Source organism: Bactrocera dorsalis, chromosome 3 (assembly GCF_023373825.1).
Source record: "Bactrocera dorsalis isolate Fly_Bdor chromosome 3, ASM2337382v1, whole genome shotgun sequence".
Classification (NCBI taxonomy): Eukaryota; Metazoa; Arthropoda; class Insecta; order Diptera; family Tephritidae; genus Bactrocera; species Bactrocera dorsalis.
In genome coordinates this window covers 42,291,785-42,315,055 of record NC_064305.1, presented here as the reverse complement: position 1 = coordinate 42,315,055, position 23,271 = coordinate 42,291,785, and the positions used below count along the sequence as shown (strand labels likewise).

The 23,271-nt window shown below is 35.9% G+C and overlaps 1 protein-coding gene and 1 pseudogene across 12 annotated transcripts in view; one reads left to right on the top strand and one right to left on the bottom strand.

Annotated features, from left to right (window-relative positions):
• LOC105232163 (nephrin) overlaps positions 1-21,665 on the bottom strand; it is an 85,689-nt gene extending 64,024 nt beyond the window's left edge. For 3 of the 12 annotated variants that reach the window (XM_049451195.1, XM_049451196.1, XM_049451197.1), the window contains exons 1-4: positions 21,025-21,664; positions 20,271-20,621; positions 14,118-14,474; positions 9,666-9,818 (exon numbers count right to left, since the gene is read on the bottom strand). In XM_049451195.1, the coding sequence (XP_049307152.1) occupies positions 9,666-9,818; positions 14,118-14,474; positions 20,271-20,454 (694 nt within the window). In that variant the 5' untranslated portion in view covers positions 20,455-20,621; positions 21,025-21,664. Of the gene's footprint in view, positions 1-9,665; positions 9,819-14,117; positions 14,475-20,270; positions 20,622-20,795; positions 20,875-21,024 lie in introns of those variants that run through there. The other 9 variants (XM_049451186.1, XM_049451187.1, XM_049451188.1 and 6 more) reach the window with 9 other exon arrangements.
• On the top strand, positions 2,157-2,286 carry LOC125777920 (small nucleolar RNA U3; annotated as a pseudogene).
• Positions 21,666-23,271: the final 1,606 nt, after the last annotated feature.

The following is a 23,271-nucleotide window of genomic DNA, read 5'->3' as shown; positions in this document are numbered from 1 at the left end:
TATTTTGCATTTCAGGTGACGATATACTTTTCCCTTTTTTACGTTTTCTTAACCGGCATCTTTTATATTCGCTTAGACACAGGCACGTTCTTAGTAATTCGCGCAACCCAATTAATTTGTTCGTCCTAAAAAAACTGCCAGGTTCAGAAGCAAAATCAGTATAACCTATATACTAAGCATGTATGGATATGAAAATTTTTTACTTATTTCTTTCTATTTTAGAATTACTAAAATTTTCAAATGATGCTTACATTAATTTTGATCAAATGCTTATGATTTGCAATATAAATTTTGTATTTATGAGTTGTATTGGTTTTTAACATAAAGAGAAAAAATTATCATATGTCCTTAGGGGCCATCCATAAATTACGTCACACCTCGAAGGGGGGGAGAGGGTATCATTCAGAAGTGACATTGTTTGACAAGGGGCAGGGGGGGTCAAAAGTTTTGTGACATCACATTTCAAAATTTGTGATGTACAAACGTGAAATTTATAGGTAAACAAAAAATATTAAGCATTTATAAACACAATCTTTGTTTTTAATACTTAAGTTGTAACCAAGCTTTTTAATGCCCCTGCTTCTTACAAGTATAACTTGCCGAGGTATACTCGCCGTGTCCAGGGTTCGTTACAATAAATTTGTAAACATTGATGTAATTTATATAGCTACAAATGCCCCAGGAAGGAGTGCATTTAACAGAGTTGAACGACGCATGGCACCTCTCCGTCGCGAACTTACTGGTGTACTATTAAATCATGCTGATTTTGGGTCACATCTTGATTCAAGTAATCGAACTACTGACTTAGATCTAGAAAACCGAAACTTCGAAAGTGCGGGCAATGTGTTGGCTGACATTTGGAGCAAGTTAGTTATTGATAATTTTCCAGTCGTTGCTAAATGTGTTGCACCAACTGTTACTGGACTGGATATTGAACAGGCTATGATGTTGAAAAATAATGCTACTTGGTGATTAGCTTACCAAGTAGCATCATTATATACGTGAGTCACAATATTTTTTACAAATACTTAAATGTGAAACTATTGCATGTTGCGGTGTAAGACGTTATAGTCTTTGGAAATTATTAAAAGAAGGATATTTACCACCACCTGTGTTAATTAAACAGACATCAGAAGGTTATGGAGTCAAAGGGAGTGATGACAACGACGCTAAGTTTGCTCCATTATTACTACAGATATTATTAAATCTCCAAGCATCATCCCATCTATAACAAGTTCCATATGATAGTTAATGCCCTAGTGTCGAGTCACAGTTGTTCAAAAGATCGTGTAGCATATGTGGCCTATATTTTTCTTCATATTAAGCCGCCAATCAACACAAACAATCACATAAAAAACAAGAGCTGTTACCTATCGCGAAAATTCGTCGTCAAAGAATTGCGGCTGGAGGTGCCCGAGGGATTCTCTGTTTAATGAATGATAACGATGTTTTATGGATGGAAGAAGACGATTTTGATACGAAAGATGTTCCTGACATCCAAATTCAGAACGAAAATGAAGTGCCTGATTTACCAGTAGGAAATGATATAAAGGAGTGGGTCAAAAGTCCGTGGACACGAGATGATTCAGTTTTGTATTTTTAATTAGCATATTTAAGTATCTATTATTTCTTGACTACTCATTCGTTCTGTCTGTACTTTAATATTTAACTAAATGTTGATTTTATTAAAGATTATTATAAATATAAGAATAAATAGAATAGCCTTTTTTTGAAGTTATACTTCTTATACGACGCCGGAAAAGGTTGCGATAGATTCTGGTTGCGCAACCTTCCATATAAAAGTAACGCAAAGTTGCGCAACCTCGCTCCATCCATATGAATGTAACGCAACCTTGTCTGCGAAGATGTGCGAGCAGCAAGCGAAGCGGTGACAATCGGCGATCGTTTGTTCGTTTCTTTCGGCACAGCTCGGCCGACACAACAACACAACACAATGTTGCCATGCTTATGCTGTTGTTGTTTTTGTAGAACAATGTTTCAATTTTTGGTTGGTGACATATTCACATGTGTGCGCATATGTATGTTTGTATGCTTGTGCATTATTGAAGTTATAGTTCTTTTTCTTTCGTTTGCCTTTCTGCGAATTCTCAACTATTTTGTGTGACTCTTAATTGAAATACTCTGCGTTGGCCTTTCAGAATCACACAAAATCATTTCTGTGGTTTTTGAAATTGACCCACGAGGACGAGGTATATCGTTTTATCTAGGAGCGTGAGATTTAAAAAAATCGCTCGCTTACAAGGGATAAAACGACTTCTGAGTGGCGATTTTAATGAATAAATTCACAGAATCATTTCTGTGCTTTTGGAAATCAATACTAATAAATATTTTTTTCTTACTAATAGAAAATAAATTTATCACAGCAATATACATAAACATATACATAATATTGCTGTGATAAATTTAATTTCTATTAGTAAGCAAAAAATTAATAATAAATTTATTAAGACTATACTTCTCAGGGCATCACAGCAATGTTATGTATATGTATATACATATTATGCATATGTATTGCTGTGATAAATTTATTGCGAAAGCAAATATTCTACAAAGTATGTATATTTCTATACTTAAACAAAATTATTAGAACCATCGTATGTTTCTTGCATTCATAACCAAATCATACTTAAGTCAGCGCAACCTAATTGTCAATGGTGGTGTTGGTGGTAAGCGCTTGGAAGGTCAAGATGCTAACACAGGAATCCCGACAGAATAAATTTTCAATTTTTTGCTTTTAACATCGTATACTATAAAAATAAATATTTTTCTTTATTTTAATTTCTATTAGTAAGAAAAATATTTATTTGTATAGTATACGATGTTAAAAGGCATACATCTTCTATCCTATCTTGTGTATCTGCACATGCTCATAAGAGTGTATGCATACGCATGTGCGCGCATTGACTTGCATGTTCATACATTCATATATACTTATATGTACATATATTTGCATACATTGCCGAACAAATAAATCACAAGCATACAAACATACATATGCGTACACATATGAATATGTCACCAACAAAAAATTGATCTTCACAAGTCAATCCGGCAGCCAAATTGGCGAAGAACAAAAGAGAGATGATTACGCTGCATATTCTCTTCCGCAACGAAGAGACGGAACTACTTTCTGAGTCAAAATTCATTCATTTAGACTTTGCTTTATTCTTCATTTTATGTGCATAGTAAATTTATAAAATGTGAATTTAAGTTTTCTAGTTTTCTTTCATACAAAATGATATGCATTTCTGAATATCACTAAGAAGTATAACTTCATCCGCGCGTAGGGACTCCACGCACCTTTTTTTTTTGATAAATCTATAAAATTGGAAAATGTGTGACGTCACGAAAGGGGGGGGGTCTAGTTCAAAATGTGACAACTTGTGAAAAGGAGGGGGGGAGGGGTTAAAAAGTCCTTAAATTCGTGTGACGTAAATTATGGATGGCCCCTTACCCTCCTTCTAAGCTACCTCCCCACCAATTTTAAGCCATATTGGTTCAGCCGTTCTTGAGTTATAAATGGTGTAACTAATACGACTTTCTTTTACTATATGCTATACATACTTATAGATGACAGAATATAGCAAAAAAAAAAAAGAAAAAAAAACACATGCGGAAGCTGTAGCACATGAAAATTTTTATTAGCTCCACTCTGCTACCGCTACGCCAGAGCATAGCGCAGAATTTCATTTTTTGCTCACGCTTCAGCTATAGTTTTTTACCTAGCAAAACTCAGAGCAGAGTAGAGCACATACTTTTACATTGTTATACTAAGGCTATGTGGCTCCGGACAAAGTGAGAGCGGTAGCAATAACTCTAGCAATTTTGCTGCTACGAATGAGAGCCCTGTTAAGCATAAGGTTGGTCAAAAAAAGGAAATTTATTATTTGTAAAATACAGGAGTTGGAGGTATTATTGACCTGATTTTAACATGTCACACACTAATACAATATTTCCGGAGTTTCTTTAAGGTCTTCACCAATCATATGGAGTAAAGTCGGTCGGATGTCTAAAAATACTATTATTAGTTACATGGAAGTTTGAGCACAATTTCATCCATTTTATACGCTCATCCTGAGTTTTTACCCCGGCTCCTATAAAGTTTTCCTGTATCATCCCAGGTGTAAAATTTAATGTCTCTAACGTATTAATTTATTGTTTTATGACACAAGTTTTTAACAAAACTGTTATTTGTTATAGTTTTATATCTTAATTAAGCGCTTAATTATTGATTTCTATAGATTTTCGTTTAATGTCGTTTTTTGAGGTTGGAGAATGGAGTCATGTGTCACGTAAGTAAGGAAAGTTCTCTAATCGCCATTCACTTGGGAGTGGCCAGAAACGATTTTACATATGGCTCAAGCAGCTCACGACTTCCGGTCTTTGACCAAGTATCCTGTGGGTAGCCTAAGAACATCCGTTTGAAGGCGAGCTAAAGTGAGAAGCCGAATCACAACATACACATACATAGGGTTGTGCGCGGGGTTTGGGACCCGCCACGTAAAAAAACACCCCCAATGAAAATTAACAATCAGCTTCGGATGGGAGACCCCCCTTTTGATGACGACCATGGCAAACGAAATAAGGACTACGAATTGAGGGCATGCACCTGGAATATCTGGTCCCTTAATTGTGAAGGTGTCGCTACCCAGCTGGTTGATGTCCCCGTTAGAGTGAAGGCTGACATCACCGCCGTCCAAGAAATGCGATGGACGGGACAAAAGCTGAGCCGAGTAGCTCCCTGTGACATTTACTACAGTGGCCATATAAAGGAGTGCAAGTTTGGTGTAGGATTCGTGGAGGGAGGGAGACTCCGTCGCCGAGTACTGTTATTCACTCCGGTGAATGAACGTCTAGCCACAATCCACATCAAAGCGAGGTTCTTCAACATATCGCTGATTTGCGCCCACTCCCCAATGGAAGAAGGATACATCCCCAAATGGGTTGAGGCTGATCGACTTCGGCGGGGCTCGAAATATGATTATCTGTAGTACTAGATTCCAGCACAAGAAAATACATCAACCTACCTGGCTGTCTCTCTACCCCAAATCCACCAACCAGATCGATCATGTTGTAATAGACGGAAGACTCGTCTTCAGTGTTCTAGACGTGCGTACGCTCCGAGGTCCTAACATCGACTCGGACACACAAGGAAGGTTCGACGTGGAGAAGTGCAATCACAACAGACAGCTGAAAAATTCGGCTCGGATACTCGGCTTGCATTCCTGCTCTCTGAGAGCACTCGTCAACAACTCGGTACAAGGGAACTGTGGGACGGCATTTCAAACTCTTTACGTACAGCTGCAACCGAAATCATTGGTTTTCATAAAGTGCAAAAGAACAGCTGGTACGACGAGCAGTGCCGTGTCGCAGCGGAGAGAAAACAGGCTGCCTACCTCGCAACGTTACGATCGACCACAACACGTGCGGTATGGGATAGATACCGAGAGTTGAAGAGTAAAGCGAGACGCATTTGCAGAAAGAAACAGAAAGAGGCCGAAATGCGTGAGTATGAAGAGCTTGATAAGCTGGCCGACAGGGATAATGCTCGAAAATTCTACGCAAAATTGCGGCGGCTTACAGAAGGTTTCAAGACGGGAGCATACTCTTGTAGAACCCCCAGAGGTAATCTAGTCACAGAAGAAGAGAGCATACTTAAATTATGGAGGGAAATCGTATCTAGCCTGCTGAATGGCAGTGAACGCACAACACCAGGAGAAGGCGAACGCGATACCCCAATCGATGACAATGGCAGGGATAATGGGATGCCCAACTTATTCCAGTTTGAGAGCTCCTCAAAATAAGCGTTTTTTATAACATTTTCCATTATGGCCAGATTGAACGAAATAAGAATTTTTGGGCATTTTAAATTATAACACCCAACATTTATTACGATTGCAAATTATTATATATCGGACTTTTAATATATGGCGAATCTACTTAATTCCTTTTTTATGATTTTATGGTATATTAAATCAACTGACTTTCGATCTTTCAATACTTAATAAGGTGAATTAAGCCTGTTAGTTCTCAATTAATAAGTGTTTTTAATCATTTGTAATATAAAATTAATTCTATTATGCATCAAATTACAAAACGTTTCATGAAATATATTTAAATTTCGCATTTTCTTTGATTTTCATTGTTTTAAATTTTTATTAGCCATCTTGAACGGCGGCAACAAATCTCTCCGTTTTCATATTTTTTTGGTAAGATTTCAGTCTGGCCATCGCTCGTTTCCAATTGCTAAACGTCAAAACCTCCTCAATCCAGTCAACTGTCAAAGTTTAGGTGGTTTTGACGTTTAGCAATTGTTCTCTCACTTCCAGTGAGAGAAGAGTTGGACATCTCTTTATCTCTGACAATGGAACAGACGTTCCATTGCCCGACTATGAAGAAGTTCGAATAGCAATTGCCCGCCTGAAAAACAACAAAGCGGCAGGGGTCGACGGATTACCGGCCGAGCTATTCAAACACGGGGGCGAAGAACTGATAAGGAACATGCATCAGCTTCTTTGTAAAATATGGTCGGCCGAAAGCATGCCCAACGATTGGAATTTAAGTGTGCTATGACCAATCCACAAAAGGGTGGACCCCACAATCTGCGCCAACTACCGTGGGATAAGCCTCCTCAACATCGCGTATAAGGTTCTATCAAGCGTATTGTGTGAAAGATTAAAGCCCACCATCAACAAACTGATTGGACCTTATCAATGTCGCTTTAGGCCTGGAAAACCAACAACCGAGCATATATTCACCATGCGGCAAATCTTCGAAAAGACTTGTGAAAAGAGAATCGACAAACACCACCTCTTTGTCGATTTCAAAGCTGCTTTCGACAGCACGAAAAGAAGCTGCCTTTATGCCGCGATGTCTGAATTTGGTATCACCCTAAAACTAATACGACTGTGTAAACTGACGTTGAGCAACACCCAAAGCTCCGTCAGGATCGGGAAGGACCTCTCCGAGCCGTTCGATACCAAACAAGGTTTCAGACAAAGCAACTCCTTATCGTGGGACTTCTTCAATCTGCTGCTGGAGAAAATAATTCGAGCTGCAGAACTTAATCGCGCAGGTACAATCTCTTATAAGCGTGTACAGCTGCTGGCGTGTGCCGATGATATTGATATCAAATACGACGAAATATCTCCTGTCATCAAACAAACAATCGTCGCACTCGCGACTTGGCACTCACGTCACTGTTGACAACGTCCGGTGTGTTTTACGTGGGTACCTGCTGACGACAACCTTACTCCACGGCGCTCAAAAGCACAGCGGATCAAATCAATGCGTTGATCAGCGCCCTGAGAATGCTAAGCATTTTCAGTACCAATTGGCAGTGTGGAATGGACACACTAACCACCTTGGTAGGGTTCGAGGCCCATCTAAAACCTCTGCCGTGCTTTGGGTCCGGCACCCGGTTGCAATGCAACTCCACATTCAACTGACAAAGTCAGTTCTTTCGTCACTGTTGACAGTCATAACTTTGAAGTTGTAGATAGTTTCGTATATTTGAAAAGCAGCATAAACACCACCAACAATGTCAGCCTGGAAATCTAACGCAGGATAACTCTTGCCAATAGGTGCTACTTCGGACTAAGTAGGCAATTAAAAAGAAAAGTCCTCTCTCGACGAACAAAAGCCAAACTCTATAAGTCGAGCTTTGACGATGACATGAAGTGATGAGTCGACATTGAGAGTTTTCGAGAGAAAAGTTCTGCGAAAGATTTATGGGCCTGTGGAAACGACTGGCGCGCTGTTGTTAACTCGGCTATAATCGCGTAAGCGGTGATTAGGGTACTTCGATACCATCTCCAATACATAAGGAGTAAAGTCAACCAGATGTTTGAAAATCTTAAAAGAAGTTATATGGTAATGCCAAGTTTTCCTCCAATTTTATTCATTTTATGTAAAAAGATACACTGTTATTATAAAACCACACTCACTTAACCCTTCTGATCAACGGGACGTATGTATATGTCCCGGTGTATTTTCAAAGATACCTGGCGTAGAAAATAAGTGGTTAAAAAGGGTTCAATTAGTCCCATTTTGTAGCTTATACTCTTCTTAACGATATTTGTTTGCATTCGTGGTATTTTAAATAGTAAATACATGTTCATTTGCCAAAATAGAGCGAATGGTTGGACGCGTATTTCATAATTCGCAGAGAATTTTTTGACAATTTTATCTTTACTGCTTCTAAATCGGCTGAAACCTTAATAAATAGTTGTGGTAGTGCTCTTGACATAGTGTGAAGTTGGTGAGTACTAATATTTTATTGTATTTCTGTAATTATTGGTAAGTAAAAGTTTGTGGGATATACATATGTGTATTTTTTCCTTAATCAATACACAGTGGAGTAACGAGCGTAACCGTCTCTCAGTTGAGACCGTTCAGAATATTGTACTTGTTCAATATAACTTCAAATAAATGAATTGTAAGAATTTTCACATATTCAACGGGATTGACTTTGACTGAGACCGATATGGTAACCCTGTATATGGGAAGTGTCCAATTTAACCCATTTTCAACATAAAAACATATTATTGTCAAAAAAGTATTCTCTGCGATTTTCAATTAAATACCTCACACATTCGGTATAGGTCCTAAGATATCTGATTTCCCCTAAATGTGGGCGGTACCACGTCCACCGACCAATTTTGACAACGGGTTCCATAGAGCCCTCTTTTACCATCCTGGATGTAAAATTAAACGTTTCTGCCGCATTTAGTTATGTATTTATTTATATATCAGCGACCCCACCAATTTTTACATTATTCTAAACAGTGTCGAAAAGATGTGTTTGGAGGTTTAGCTTGAATGGTTTATATTTGGTAGTCGAAAAAGTCTTTTGTCAATAGATATCGTTCTATTCGTATATCTCCAGTGCTACCAATCACATTGTGTCATATCATATAGTGTTGGAAAGGTGAGATTTTAAGCGTCAATTAACCAAAAAAATTAAATTGGGGAAGTTGAAAAAAAGTTACAGCTGTTCAAAAATGAGTAAAAATAATGAAGAAATTCGCTATTTTTCGAAACTTTTTTACAAAAAGGGAATAATTCCACGCAAGTGGTAAATGGGTCAAGTACGACAATAATGTGCGGAAAAGATCATGGTTCAAGCGTGGTGAAGCTCAACAAATGGTTGCAAAGCCAAGATCAAAAGGTTATGCGGAATGTTTGGTGAAATTGAAAAGGAATCATCCACTATGAGCTGCTCCAGCTTGGTCGAAAGATTGAAATCTGAAATCTATATATATATTATATATTATTAAATATATTATTAATCACCAACTTATTACAATCAGAACTCGAGCAACGTTAGTGCGCTTTACATAATGTTCAATAATAACAACGTACCGCAAAAGCAATCAAAGCATTTTTTTCCAAAGATTTAGATTTATATTTGATTTCGAAATTCGAAGGACAATATTTTGATTTCGTAAGGGTTTTTCTTACAACAAAATGTCCGAAAAAAATAAGCTGGTTCCATAGCCAGCTGAGTATTGTACATGGTAATTTGCTTAACGCCAATAAATAAGCCTTGGAGGAATTCTACAGAAAGTTATGTCGGTTCATTTCGAAGACATGTCAAAATATATTCATATCATACAGAAATAACTTTAGTATTTATTAATTACCTTCTTTATATTCCACGTTCCCACGAAACCAGATGATTTGTGCGGCTGGCTTTGCATTTCCAACAACACAGCTCAATGATAAATCTTGATTTTCCCTTACCTCTACTTTCGAATTCTGAGTATAGCCTTGTATTTCAATATAGCCAGGTGGTGCTGAATAAAGAACACATCCAGATATTAGAATAGTTAAAAACAATAATGTAAGTATAAAAAGATTGAATAGAATTTAAAAATTTTACATGATTTTTTATTTACATATTTTATCGTAAAGGTGGAGATCGACTTCTTTTTTTAATCTAAATCTCGTACCGCAGTTTTGATAGAGTTTAGTTTTTTGAAACACACATCGTTAAACAATCACCGTATCAATTCAGTTATCTAATTATTTATGTGTATATGTTGAACAGATTTTATTAGCTGTAAAATGTAGGATTCTGCAAATACAACATTTTGAGCCCCATTTAACATTAACACTTAGCATAATATGAACCTGTTAAAAAAACATTCAGGGGTATTGTGAAATCCAAGACAGAATTGCTTAGCTGTCAGAATTGCAAACCAATTCTGTTTTCATTGGTGTCACGGAATCTGTTTGGATGTTCGTCTTTTCGAATATACGCAAACCCAATATTCGGCTGTTTATTAATGTGATGAAACTTGCAAATGAATACATTTGGAAGCAATCCTATTAAAGTTTTTAATTAGTTCCGATTTAAAGGAAGATTTTAATAACATTTATCGAATGAATAAAGACGCATTTGGGTGTTAAATTACGTTTATTACGTTTTGTAAATCTTCTTTAAGGGGGGGAGCCCGCTTTAAAAGCTTCAAAAAAATCGATTTTTTTTTTTTTGCTTAAATCTCTTTAAAAATTATCTAAGAATATGTCCCCAAAGTTATATGTAGATGGAAACAGCGACCGAGCGTCTAGCAGACATATGCGCGTATGGGCAGAAAGCGAAAACTTTGACGCGCAATTTCTCGGTTTTTCATTTTTACAATTTTTCCTTATTGGAGGGCAGGATAGAAAAAATTAAACGTCGTACGGAATTGGTGCAAAGTTTATTCTCTTTGGCATTCAATTATCTTCTATTTAAACTAAGAAAAGTTAAGTTTAAACATATGTTTAAACAACATAAAGTAATTTTTGTTTTTACTTTTAAAAAATTTTATAATTTTACACTGCGACGACCTGCATACTGCCCACCGTCCGCAAATGTATATTTGAGATGCATCGGACAATTGCTTCTCAAAGGCAGAATATTAAAGATTTCGTATCCAAAAAAAAAATCGGATGATGTTTAACATATAAACTCTATAAATTTCGCTTTAGTCAATTATTTTTTTCCCTCCCAAAAAAAACTAAAAGAAATCGAGGTATTTAATATGAGGGTACTTTGGTGCAAAACAAATACGAGTTCGTAGATGGGCGTAATCGGACGCCCACAAATTGCTATTAACCGAAAACTTATAAAGTACCGTAAGTAAGCCATAAATTAAGATATAGAACTCTAATTTGGTACAGGGTATCACGGTAGCAAGATGCACTTGTGGTCGAAAATTTTTGAAAAATTGAACGTGGTCCCGCCATCTAATAAGTTTAATCTACATATCTCCTAAACCACTAAAGCTGCAACAACTAAATTTACGCAGCTCAAATGCTATATGAACTTCTACCGACAATATAAAAATGAATGGAGTCGGAAGATAACCCCGTTCACTCCCCATATAACGGTACTGTTCAAAACTAGTAAAAGTGTTGAATCGAGTCAATACTCTCTGAGTGCCTATATACCTAATATAAAATTGATGCTGGATATATACATAATATCAGCCAATATATGAGTTATCTCAATGAAAATTACAGAATATGTTTTCATAACAGTATATATTTGTGCCTAATAAATAGAATTTAACGAAAACTTGACCTACCCCCCATATAACTAATATCAGCACTTTCGAACAACTGGCTGAGTTTACTCTGTTTGATTAGTGATTGTACGCGAGGTACCTTATGAAAGAGAGGGAACAGTTTTTTAGTATGTGGCATGATAATAGTTAATAGATAAAATCAGGTCGATATCATTCCAAATTCCTAAATTCCATGTACTACATACATATAATAATTTTGCTGTTTCTAACAAACCCTATAGAAAATGCAGGGTTTGTCCGGAAAGTAATAGGACTCAGCCGATTTAAAAAAATGTATTGAACCAATCGTTACAATTCTTAAAAAACTTTCAAAATATGTTCCTTCTGCGTCAACGCAGCGCTGCCAGTGGAAGGAAGGAGTCACGGAATGCATTATCCGGAATAGCCTTGGGAGCCAAAGTGGATGCTGCTTGGGTCCTCTCTGTCGTCTCAAATGCTTGCCTTTCATATGCCTTTTCAGGGATCATACTCAAAGATCCATGACTCGTCACCTGTGATTAAGTTATTTAAAACTTGGGGGTCACTTTCACATACATATGTTCAAATTTTCTTGGCACGCTTCCACACGCCGCAATTTTTGGGATCATCTTCGAGCACACCTTGCTCATGTTCAAGTCCTCCGCCACAATGTCATGAACCACAGATAAATTTAACATCTGGGCAATTAAACGAATACTTAGTCAACGCACATGAGTCACATTGTCGGTGTTTGTCGAAGCCACAGGTCTCCCAGCACGGTCTTCATCAGCGACCTCTTCCCGACCCTCCAAAAAGGTCTAGTGCCACAGAAACACACCATTTCTTGCTAAAGCATCATCTAGGTAAGCCTGCTTGATTATATCAAATGTCTCTGAGGCAGATGTACCGACACACACAATTCACACACAATTTAATCGCGTAACTCTGCTCTAACAAACGCTGTATTTGCGGCTTGCACCACTCACAGACGTGTTTCGCGCGCGTAAATGTTTGTCCTGACTCTCCAGGTGCTCGGAGACAACTGACCAGCCGCTCGTTCGTTAGCTAGGAACGCGCTCTACCGAATCCAGTCGGCGCGCGCACGCTCCAAAGTACAGTCGCGGCGGAAGAAAACCAGTCCTATTACTTTCGGGACAAATCCTTTGATTCTTGCCAGTTGCAATAGTATAAAATGTTCGGTTGCACCCGAACTTAGCCCTTCCTTACTTGTTATTCTTAATTTTACATTTTATTATGTTAAGATAAAAAATATCACGGCACCTAATAAATACTTAACAAACAAATGATATACGAATATATCAAGACAGTTTCCTTTTAGCTCAATACACTTGGCCCGATGCTCCAACGCGGTGTCACTGTGGACAAACACTTTTTTCTTTGCCAAATGCACATGTTTTTGACAATCGTTCCAATCATTGAGGTTCAAGCCCTGTAACCCAGAAAGCTGTGGTCGTCACCTGTCCGGCTGAATGGACACTATTCGTCTTTTTTAGAGAAGGGTCGTTGGGTGAAGTTTACTGTTTTTTATATCTTATTTGCGGAAAAAACCATGTTTTGTCGACGGTCACAAAATGGCGTCCTGCTGCGTAGTGGCCGTTGTCGGGACACCTCAACAACCGACGTACGACCACGGTAAAACTCGTTGAACCAATTTTTGACTGATCGAAAGAAAAAACTTATCGTAAAATATCTTTGATACAACGCGATTACTGACCCAAAAGCTTCGATTGCTCATTCTTCATCTTCTGCCTGCACGCCTGCTTACACACCCGCCCAAAAAACTAGTTACTAGTTGGGTTTATTCTAAATACCTTTATATCATAATGAATGAATATGTTTTAAAAATGATGTTTTTCCTAACAAAATCGTTTATGAACCAACGCTTTGAAAATAAGAAAGCTGTGCAGAAATGAATTTTGACATATTGGATACAAACATTTCTTTCATAAGACGAAGCACACTTCGTATAGACACGATCTTCTATAAATGAATCATCTATTTTTAAAATATTGACATATAAGTATGTAGTTGCACAATTGTGTCTATTTGGATATCCTAAGTGAAAAAAATATGAAAAGAGTTAAATGAGTTTTCCATTGGGAAACAATTATGAATATATAAGTACGACTGCTTTTCTATGAACGACTGCTATGCCAACGACTGCTTTTCTATGAATTATTGCAACATCAAAAAAGATATGGTATACAAAATTAAAAATGCAATAATAACATTATTAACTATATTATGTACATATGTCCGTTATTCCAATTATTATTAGCACAGCCTCTGATTTTTAATTCTTTTTTATTGTTTGTTCAGATTTATTAATAATCTTTAGGGTTTAAGAAATAAAAACTAGGCTAGATATAATAATAATCACAAATAAAAAATTAAAAAATTTTCTAAACATAAAATGGAAAATTGAGAAGGTTGGGATTAATGATAATGTATTTTTTATGAATTTATAACATAAAAAGTATTTTACGGCTAAATTTTCGTAGTCAATCCACACAAGTAAAAAGCTTTTAATATTTTACTTACCTATGACTGTTAACTTTGCATTTGCTCGTATGGCTGAGTGAAGACGTGCTGGTCCCACTTGGCACTGATACTCCGCATCGTCAGTAATAGACGCATTCGATATTCGTAGATTATATACACCTTGATTTCGATCACCCAAAACCGAATAACGTGGAAACCCAGGAATAACAGCTGAGAACCCTAGTGCAAACCCGTCTTTAGTCCATTGCACAGCGCCTGCTTTATTAGACACTTCGCAGCGCATCATAGCTTCCGCTCCTTCTAACACTTGTAGATCGTAAGGAGTTACTCTGAACTTTTGTTGCTGAGCCAGTATCGGTGGGGGTAACACCATAAACAGCAGAATGAACAAATATACTAAAATAAATGAATAAGTTTACATGAATTCATTGTATAATAAACGTAATATTCAGTCTATAATTATTTGTTTTCCTATTAAGTTGTTTAAATGCACGATTCCTACCATCAATGAAAGGATTTAGGATTAAATACCTGTTTTTTATACGATAAAAATCAAAAATTTCCCTTCATTCTCTATTGAAAACTGTTTTTTATCAACTTGATCTTATTTGGGCACTCAAAATAGTTCTCCTTTTTTTCTATATGAAAAATCAGTGGTTGGAATCTAGACAACAATTATGCTTAATTCTACAAGTGTATTTAATATATATTCAAGATAAGATATTGATTAAAATGTTTAGATTTTCCGCTTTTTAATATAATATTCAACGGCGCACCTTAATGCTAATGTATAGGAAAGTTAACAAATCGTACTGAAAACTAGCGCTTTTACCAACAATACGTACAATTATATTTTTTTTGACGAAAATTCACCCAACCGTAAAAGAAATACTCTATAAAACGATTTTGAAAGCATGGGCTAGCCAAAAATAAAAAAAGCATTTAAACAATAGTGGGAATTCTGCTGAAGATGGGAATATGCAATAACTGAAATAACATTGTGTGAGAATGAAAGCTCACAACCATACCACTAGAACAACTCTTAAACTAAAATGCCCTAACTCAAATGTACATACATATACAAGTATGTATACTTATATAATACAAGGTGTGTTCCAAAGTAAACAGGACTTTTTGAATCTAGTGCCCCCTGGTGGCGCCATCTATGAGTCGACTGATCAAAATTCGTGATCACTAGAAATTCCATCGAAACTATGCGTGAATTCATCAAAAATCAGCCGAAATCATAATGGAAAATCATTGAAATGGAATTGAACATCTCCAAATCGATTTATCGGATTTTGACCGAACATTTCGGCTTACGAAAGGTGCGTACACGGGTTGCCCCGCACAAATTGACTGACGACCAAAAATTGCTCAGAATCCAACATTCGAAGAACGATTATTTACCAAAAATCACATTTTAACTATTAACCATATTTGGTTAAACTCAAGATCATTATTAAACAAACTACCGATTAAAGCGATCTCCAACATTTCAATACCATACTTGCATAACGAAAGAGGCTTAAAATCCAGTTTTTTTAGCGCTTCTACTGATATGAGACATGGCACAGTTTCATCCAAACTCATTTTTTGGTCATTTCAAACTTAACTACCTTTTTGGGCGTCCACTGCGTTCATGATTTTCGAAGAACGGGAGGATGGTATAATATTACCATTAAGTAACAACTAAAAGTAGGAAATATAAGGCATTTTGCAGAAGTTTTCATATTTGTTGGGGTGTAGTATATTGTTCTTTAAAAGTCAAGTTTCGATATTTTCAAACTGTACTATATGTATGTGGTCTTAGAACATTGATTCGATCAATTTTATTAAAATATATGTCTTTTATGAAATGTTATGAGCTTCATAAATCTCTTATTAAAATCTTACATTTTAAAATACATGTATACATTTTCATAAATAAATTAGTATTAAAGGACTATATATTTTAAACTTTAAGCTGAATTTAATTAGTTTAATAATATCCCAATTCAATTATCGTGACCGCATAAGGGACATTATGATCGACTGATTGTCAGCAGATTAAACAACAATCAAATCAATATAGTAGGCAGAACAACTCATATTTACATTCACGTTTCGTATGCACACATGGCGCGACATTGACTAAAATAGTACAATTTCAACTGAAAGTGTAACATATATATAATTATGTACACGGAAACTGTTATAGAATAAAATTTACAATAAAAGAGCATAAAATTGTTCACTTTACTGTATTTAAGAAATAAAAATTTACTTTTTTATTCTGTAAACTAATAACATTGAATTGATATACAATTAATTATTTATTCCCATTATTACAAAAAAAAAAAACTTGTGATGCATGAGAATATAAGAAAACAAGTACGGAAGTTCGGGTGCAATCAAATAATTTTATATTCTACTTGCAAAAACCAAAGCCAGGGAAATACCTTATGGTGCTAAACGTCAACCAGAGAGTGAGTAGAACACATTGATATAACTCACATGTTCGCCGATATACATATGCGGCAAAAGTCACCCGAATGTTCAAAAAGCTTTGTATTAAGTCTCTGAATTTCAATTATATATATATCTCACACATTTACAGATATTTGCAGTAAAAAGTCAAGTATAGGTACTGGGGTCCAAATATTCGGTACCTAAAGGCTTACTCAAAAGACGTTATTAGTGCAAAGTTGTATTGCATTATATTGATTGCTTCTTGATTTATACACTGCAAAGGGAAAGAATCAAATGGAATTTAAAACTGTGTTATAAGGGAAATCGGCGTGGCTGTAGTGCGTTTTCGCCCATTTTCACACTGTGACATAGGAATCTGAGAAGGATGTTGTGTACCCAACTTGGCTGAAATTGGTAGTTCGGGTTCCGAAATATGTGATTTCACCTAAAAGTGAGCGGTGTCATGCCCATCGTCCAAATTTGACGCCTGCCCCTACAGAACCTTTTTATACCATCTCGGGTGTCAAATTTTATATCTCTGGCGTTTTTAACAGTGCCGCTATATATGGAGTGGACAGGATGAACTCTGTTGCAACATGTTGCAAGAGAAATTGGTATAAATTGCAAAATAGTTATTTTAACATTAGCCAATTGGGTTAAGCCCTTAATCCTTAACAATTGGGTTAAGGCCTTATAGAACTCACTTCTAACAAGGCAGGCAATAACAACAAGTCATATAATACCATCCTTCTACTACATACATAACTATTTTCTTTCAACAATTAATGTACAACTTAGTGAAATTTCTATATTTGATCCATTATCGAGGGGTAAAAAAACAACGTTAATACGAAATCAGGAAACCAAAATTTTCTGACTTGGATCGGAACGAATATACTTAATTCCAATTTCAAAAACGATATCATTCGGTTTTATTTACCAGGAGGTATAAAATCCCAGAGGTGCCTCTTCCCTCATTCGGAGACTCATGTCTTCCATGAAAACAAGGTCAAATATTGATGAGAGAGTAAGGAAAACTTCGGCTGCCTTATATTGCTGTAGAGCAGCTTTAGAGAAAAGGTATAGTTTCAAAGGTGGTCGTTTGGCTCTACGAAACCATAGTCAAACCAATAACATTTCTGTGTATTCGATTAGTAGAGGGTGCTCCAAAAGGCTACAATTGGTAAGAAACTTGAACTTGTACTAAGAGCGACTGTAATAAGTACCTCCCGTATACTGTGAATTGCAGCGCGGCAGGTGCACTGCTGCGAAATGCGCTCAATTAAGCTGAATATAAGAAGGGATCTGAACAAGGACACGCTGAAATTCTTTCCTTCTTCAAACATATTCCTGAAAACTTCGATCACTGCATTAGTCGTGGCGACTTGGAGAAGAGGCGCAGTGAACGTTTTCTCGGATGGATCTTAGCTAGACGTTCTAAGCTGTTCAAGTGAGATTGTTGTTGGGTCGTCCTTGTAACCTAACCTAACTTAAACCAGTTGTGCAGAGATTTAGAAAATATAATAAAAAATTTAAGTTTTGAAGAAAAATATTCATGAAATTTGAAATTGACGAGATTAAAAAAATTGGGCATGGATTACTGCCTAATTGAACTCTCAGAGTGGACACTTAAAGCCGAGCATTTTCCCATTTACGCTTGCTTCGGCTTTGAGCGTCCAATCTGCGGGCACAAATTGTTCAGATCGGATCACCATAAAATATATCTGTCATACAAATTGAAGTATTGGAATCAAGTGCTTGTATAGAAAAATGTTTCATTTAATTTTTTTTTTTTTCTTTTCCACTGTGTTTGTTCTCGACTGTGGAAAGGACCAATAGCTAAATTTTGCATTCAGTAAATTTCTAACAAATGTAGTAGTAGAAAATTGGCTATGTTCGTAAATGCATCATGACGCGCATCATGACGATTCCATAACAAACAGAACGTTCAGAAATGCCAATATTGCAGCACTGCAATAATCAAGCGTTCAAAAAGACAACACTTCTATCAGCTGTCACTCATAATTTCTATCAAAAAATTGTTTACTGCATTTAACTACGATGTCTGACGAAAAGTAAGTGCAAAACTGTTTTATTTTAATTTTTGTATTGAAATTTAGTTAAATTATGTTAATAATAATTGTATAAATTATTATTTTTAAATTTTTAGAGAAAATCTCAGTAATGCGGAGACACAGTTATTGCTGAGAGTACGGTTGAATATGGAGGACGAGAAGGAAAAAAATGTATTAGGAAAGAAAGTTGTGACCGAAGTTAAAAATGTAAATCCACATATAAGACTGGACAGCACCACTGCGCAGAGAAAGTTCTTAAATCTCTTGGTAACGTACAAGCGCATTAAGAAAAGAAATAATTCTTCCGGTCGAGAAGCTACATACTGGAGGTATGGTACAAGGCACTCAATTACTCCACCAATAGCAAATTTGCAAGCCTCTTTGGATTTGGTACTGTCAACGTCGCCCACACGACTTTATTGTTTTAATAAATGATTTCTTCAATACCCTTCTTTTTTCTTAAATTTAAAGAAAATCTATCATTTCTTTGCTCACAAATTTCGTCTGGTGTTAGATTCAGCAAAATTTCCATTTTAGTATTATGCGCGTTCAAAAATGCAAACAAATGTATCTGCAAATTGTCAAAAATTGTATAAGAAGTATCAAACGTCAAACTTGCAGTGTTGCTACTGTTGCTTATGCTGCAAGTCATAATGCATTTACGAACATAGCCATTGTTATATGCATATATGTATGCAACTACATAGTATACATACTTGCTACCTTTTAACCACTCGTTAATCCAAACATGTTAGGATTATACACTTTCTTTCGAGCTCCCATTATAATAAATAAACAATAATTGCCAATTTTGATGTATGTGCATAGGTATATCATGTACATATAGACATATGTACATATTTATTAGGTGCACATGGATGTACTATAGATATAGTATAAACTCAATGTACATACATACATACATAGAACGAAGTTAGAAGTCGCTAAAACATAGTATGAATGAACGACAACAGCAAAAAATCACTTGATCAGTTCTTTTTTATTAAGTTCAACAAATTAAACTAAATACACATACATACTTATGTATTACTTTACTATGTACATAATTATTAGTATGTGGGCTTAAGTCATTACTACGATCATAGACTCGAAATGTTTGCCTCTTATGCTAGCGTGGTAAAGATGCCTCCAATCGGGTCCTAAACCAGTTTTGTGCTACTACGTCCGATGGTAACACGAATTATTGATGTGTATACTTGCACATAGTTAGGCAGATACAAATTACGATACGCAGAGGTGTATACATACATGACCGTATTTATGTAGATGATTATGTACATATTTGTGTATATCTAGTGTCAGCTGCTCTTCGTTGGATAACAAATAACAAGAACCTGGCACGCCATTTTTGTCAAAGCACAGGTGCATCAGAAAAATTACTTCAGCGGTTACATGTACATACAAACATATGAATATGAGGATGAAGTTTTGCACATAAGTATGTACATATACGTACATACGTATATTATGTATATAAATATGTTAATGTTCTTACGAATAAATTATAAGTAAATGTATATATGCATGTACATATATGTACATATACATACATATGTATGTACGCCATTGCTGAACCGGGATTGCAAAATGAATGAAGCATTTTCATACGCCGTCGCCTATAAAAAATACATCAGAAGGAACTCACCATTGGGCATAATACGGCGATTCGTAAGGCGAGAAGTTCGCAAACTTTGCCAGCTAAGCGCAGTGTATAGATGAAATGGACACCAAAGTCGCCATTTGCTGCTGGCGTCTGTTATATTTCCTCTTGTGAATGAATTTTCAGTCTTGCTATCTTCCCGTTTTTCCGGTAGTAGTTGTGGTAACATTTTGAATTTATAGTTGAGTTTATTATGGTTACATTATTTGCATAGGGCTTTCATATTAATCGTTTTATATGCAAACTTTCATGTATGGACTTTTTAAATTAATTTTAATTTATAATGTTTACATTAATTTCCACTATAATTTTTTATTATAATCCCATATTTTGGCACTATATAGATTAATATAAGTACATGAATGTACATGTAAATATGTATATATCACTTTTTTAATCTTTAGTATTTATTATTATGCTTCTTCACTTTATGCAAATTTACCGTTTCTACTTATGTATGTACGTTATTCAACTACATAATGTATATTAAACATTATTATTTTCACGAACCTTATTTTGCGCATATGTATTCACAAACGGATGCATTAGTATATTTATGTGATTTTTGAGATCTTCGAATTGGTTTGGGAAACGGATTCGAACCATTTTTCTTTTTAAACAAATTTGTATACACATATCCATACATACATACATATATACATAGATACACACATATGCTATAATATGTAGTATCTACATACATATGTATATTTGTACATTTACTTGCAAGTGCATTTACTCTTAGTTGAAGATACAAATTTAGAAAATCTTGAATTAATTGATATTTGTTTATTTTGCAGTCGAAACAAAGTTACACAAATTTCATAAAGCCACTTATTTTACACATGCGCTATAATGCATACATAGCTAGGTATAGACGCAAACTCTAGAATTATTGCTCCATAGGATTTTTAAACGCATTGTAATTTTTGCCGATACACAAGATTTTGATTACATATGTACATATATGTATTTGTATTTCTGTTTATCCATTCTTGGAAATACATACAACGGAGAACATACTTGATTTCCAATTGCAACTAGTGTTTTTGCAAAATTACTAACTTATTAGTCTCTCCACTTTAACTCTTTGAAGATTTAAAATAATTGCAGCCCATTGAATAATACATAATCATCATTGGTACAAATATTTTACGGATATATCAGCTACTGTTGTCCAAATGCTGAGATGGCGAGCAAGGCAATTAAATTGCCCACACACATCCGTTGTATCCAAAAGAGAAGCATATGTACATATGTAACTACATATATGTAATATGCACACATATAAGTGTTTTCTTAGTTTATTTACACAGGCCGCGCACAAGAAGAAATTCACAACGTCGATTCCGAATAAGGGCTAAAAATGTACTAACCACACATTTTTCATAATACGAGTACAACCATGGTATCTTCTGCATGGTGGAAAACAATCCATGAATAGAGAAATTCGGTATACACTACTGCAGCCAACGCATTTCATCTCGGCTCACAAGAGCTTGTGCACCTAGGCACATATGTACCTATGTATACAACATACTTTAATACACGTACGTATTGTAAACCAAGGTGTATTTTCACAATAAAGAGAATATAAAGCTCTTACATTTTTTTAAGAGCGATGAGAAACAGTGATAGGTGTTGCATACTCGAAAACGTTCTTACGTTAACGTGTCAGCTAATTATGTTATTACGTATGTACGTGGAATGAACGTAGACCTTTTTAAAGAGGCCCTTCCATTGCCATACAAAATAAAAATAAAGGTGAAAACGTAATTGCCGCCATAAGAATTCAAGAGATTGTACTTCAGGTTTAATGTGAAAATGATTCATACAAATACTATTTGCAATTGAAAAAATATTGAATTAATTTTTATTTTTTCTTGGAATATTGCGAACATTCTTACGTTTAGAAATACATTTTTTATTTATTAATCGTTTTAGTTTTAATATATTTGAGATACGAGGTGTGTTCAAAAAGTGTCGCGAATTTTGAATTTTCGCGAGTTACGTACATATATTCGAATTTCAAATTTTTTGTGGCGTTATGTTGGTACTCATGTCTCCCACTTATGCCGACAAGCTCGGCCATTTTGAATGTTCATTTAATTGTTGACAGCTGCTTTGCTTGCACGTGTTTTGGATCGTCTTCGATTTTTACCTATCAAAAAAGTTGCACCACGATAACGCCCCTGCTCGCACATTGTTGCTTGTGCGCGACTTTTTGGCCAAAAACAACACACTAATGATGCCGCAGCCACCGTATTCCCCAGATCAGGCCCCCTGTGACTTTTTCTTGTTCCCTAAACTGAAGAGGTTCATGAAAGGACGACGTTACGCTTCTCTTGACGAGATAAAGACGGCATCGAAGGAGGAGCTGAAGAAGATAAAAAAAAATAATTTTTTGAAGTGCTTCGAAGATTGGAAAAACCGTTGGCACAAGTGTATAATATTTCATGGGGATTACTTTGAAGGGGACAAAATAGATATTCGTGAATAAATAAATAATTTTTGAAAAAACACAAAATTCGCGATACGTTTTGAACACACCACGTATAAACTATTCCACCTTTTAGGTTGAACCAAACTGTTGACACGTAATTTTTATGTGTATATACATACTATACTGTACTATCATTCACTCCGGAGAATGAACGTCTAGCCACAATCCGCATCAAAGCGAGGTTCTTCAACATATCGCTGATTTGCGCCCACGCCCCTACGAAAGAGAACGACGTTGTGGCCAAAGATGCCTTTTATGAGTGCTTGGAGCGCACTTATGAGAGGTGCCCCCGCCACGATGTCAAAATCGTGCTTGGCGACTTCAACGCCAGGGTGGACAAAGAAGGTATCTTTGGCACTACGGTCGGTAAATTCAGCCTCCACGAGGAAACATCCCCAAATGGGTTGAGGCTGATCGACTTCGTCGGGGCCCGAAATATGGTTATCTGTAGTACTTCCAGCATAAGAAGATACATCAAGCTTC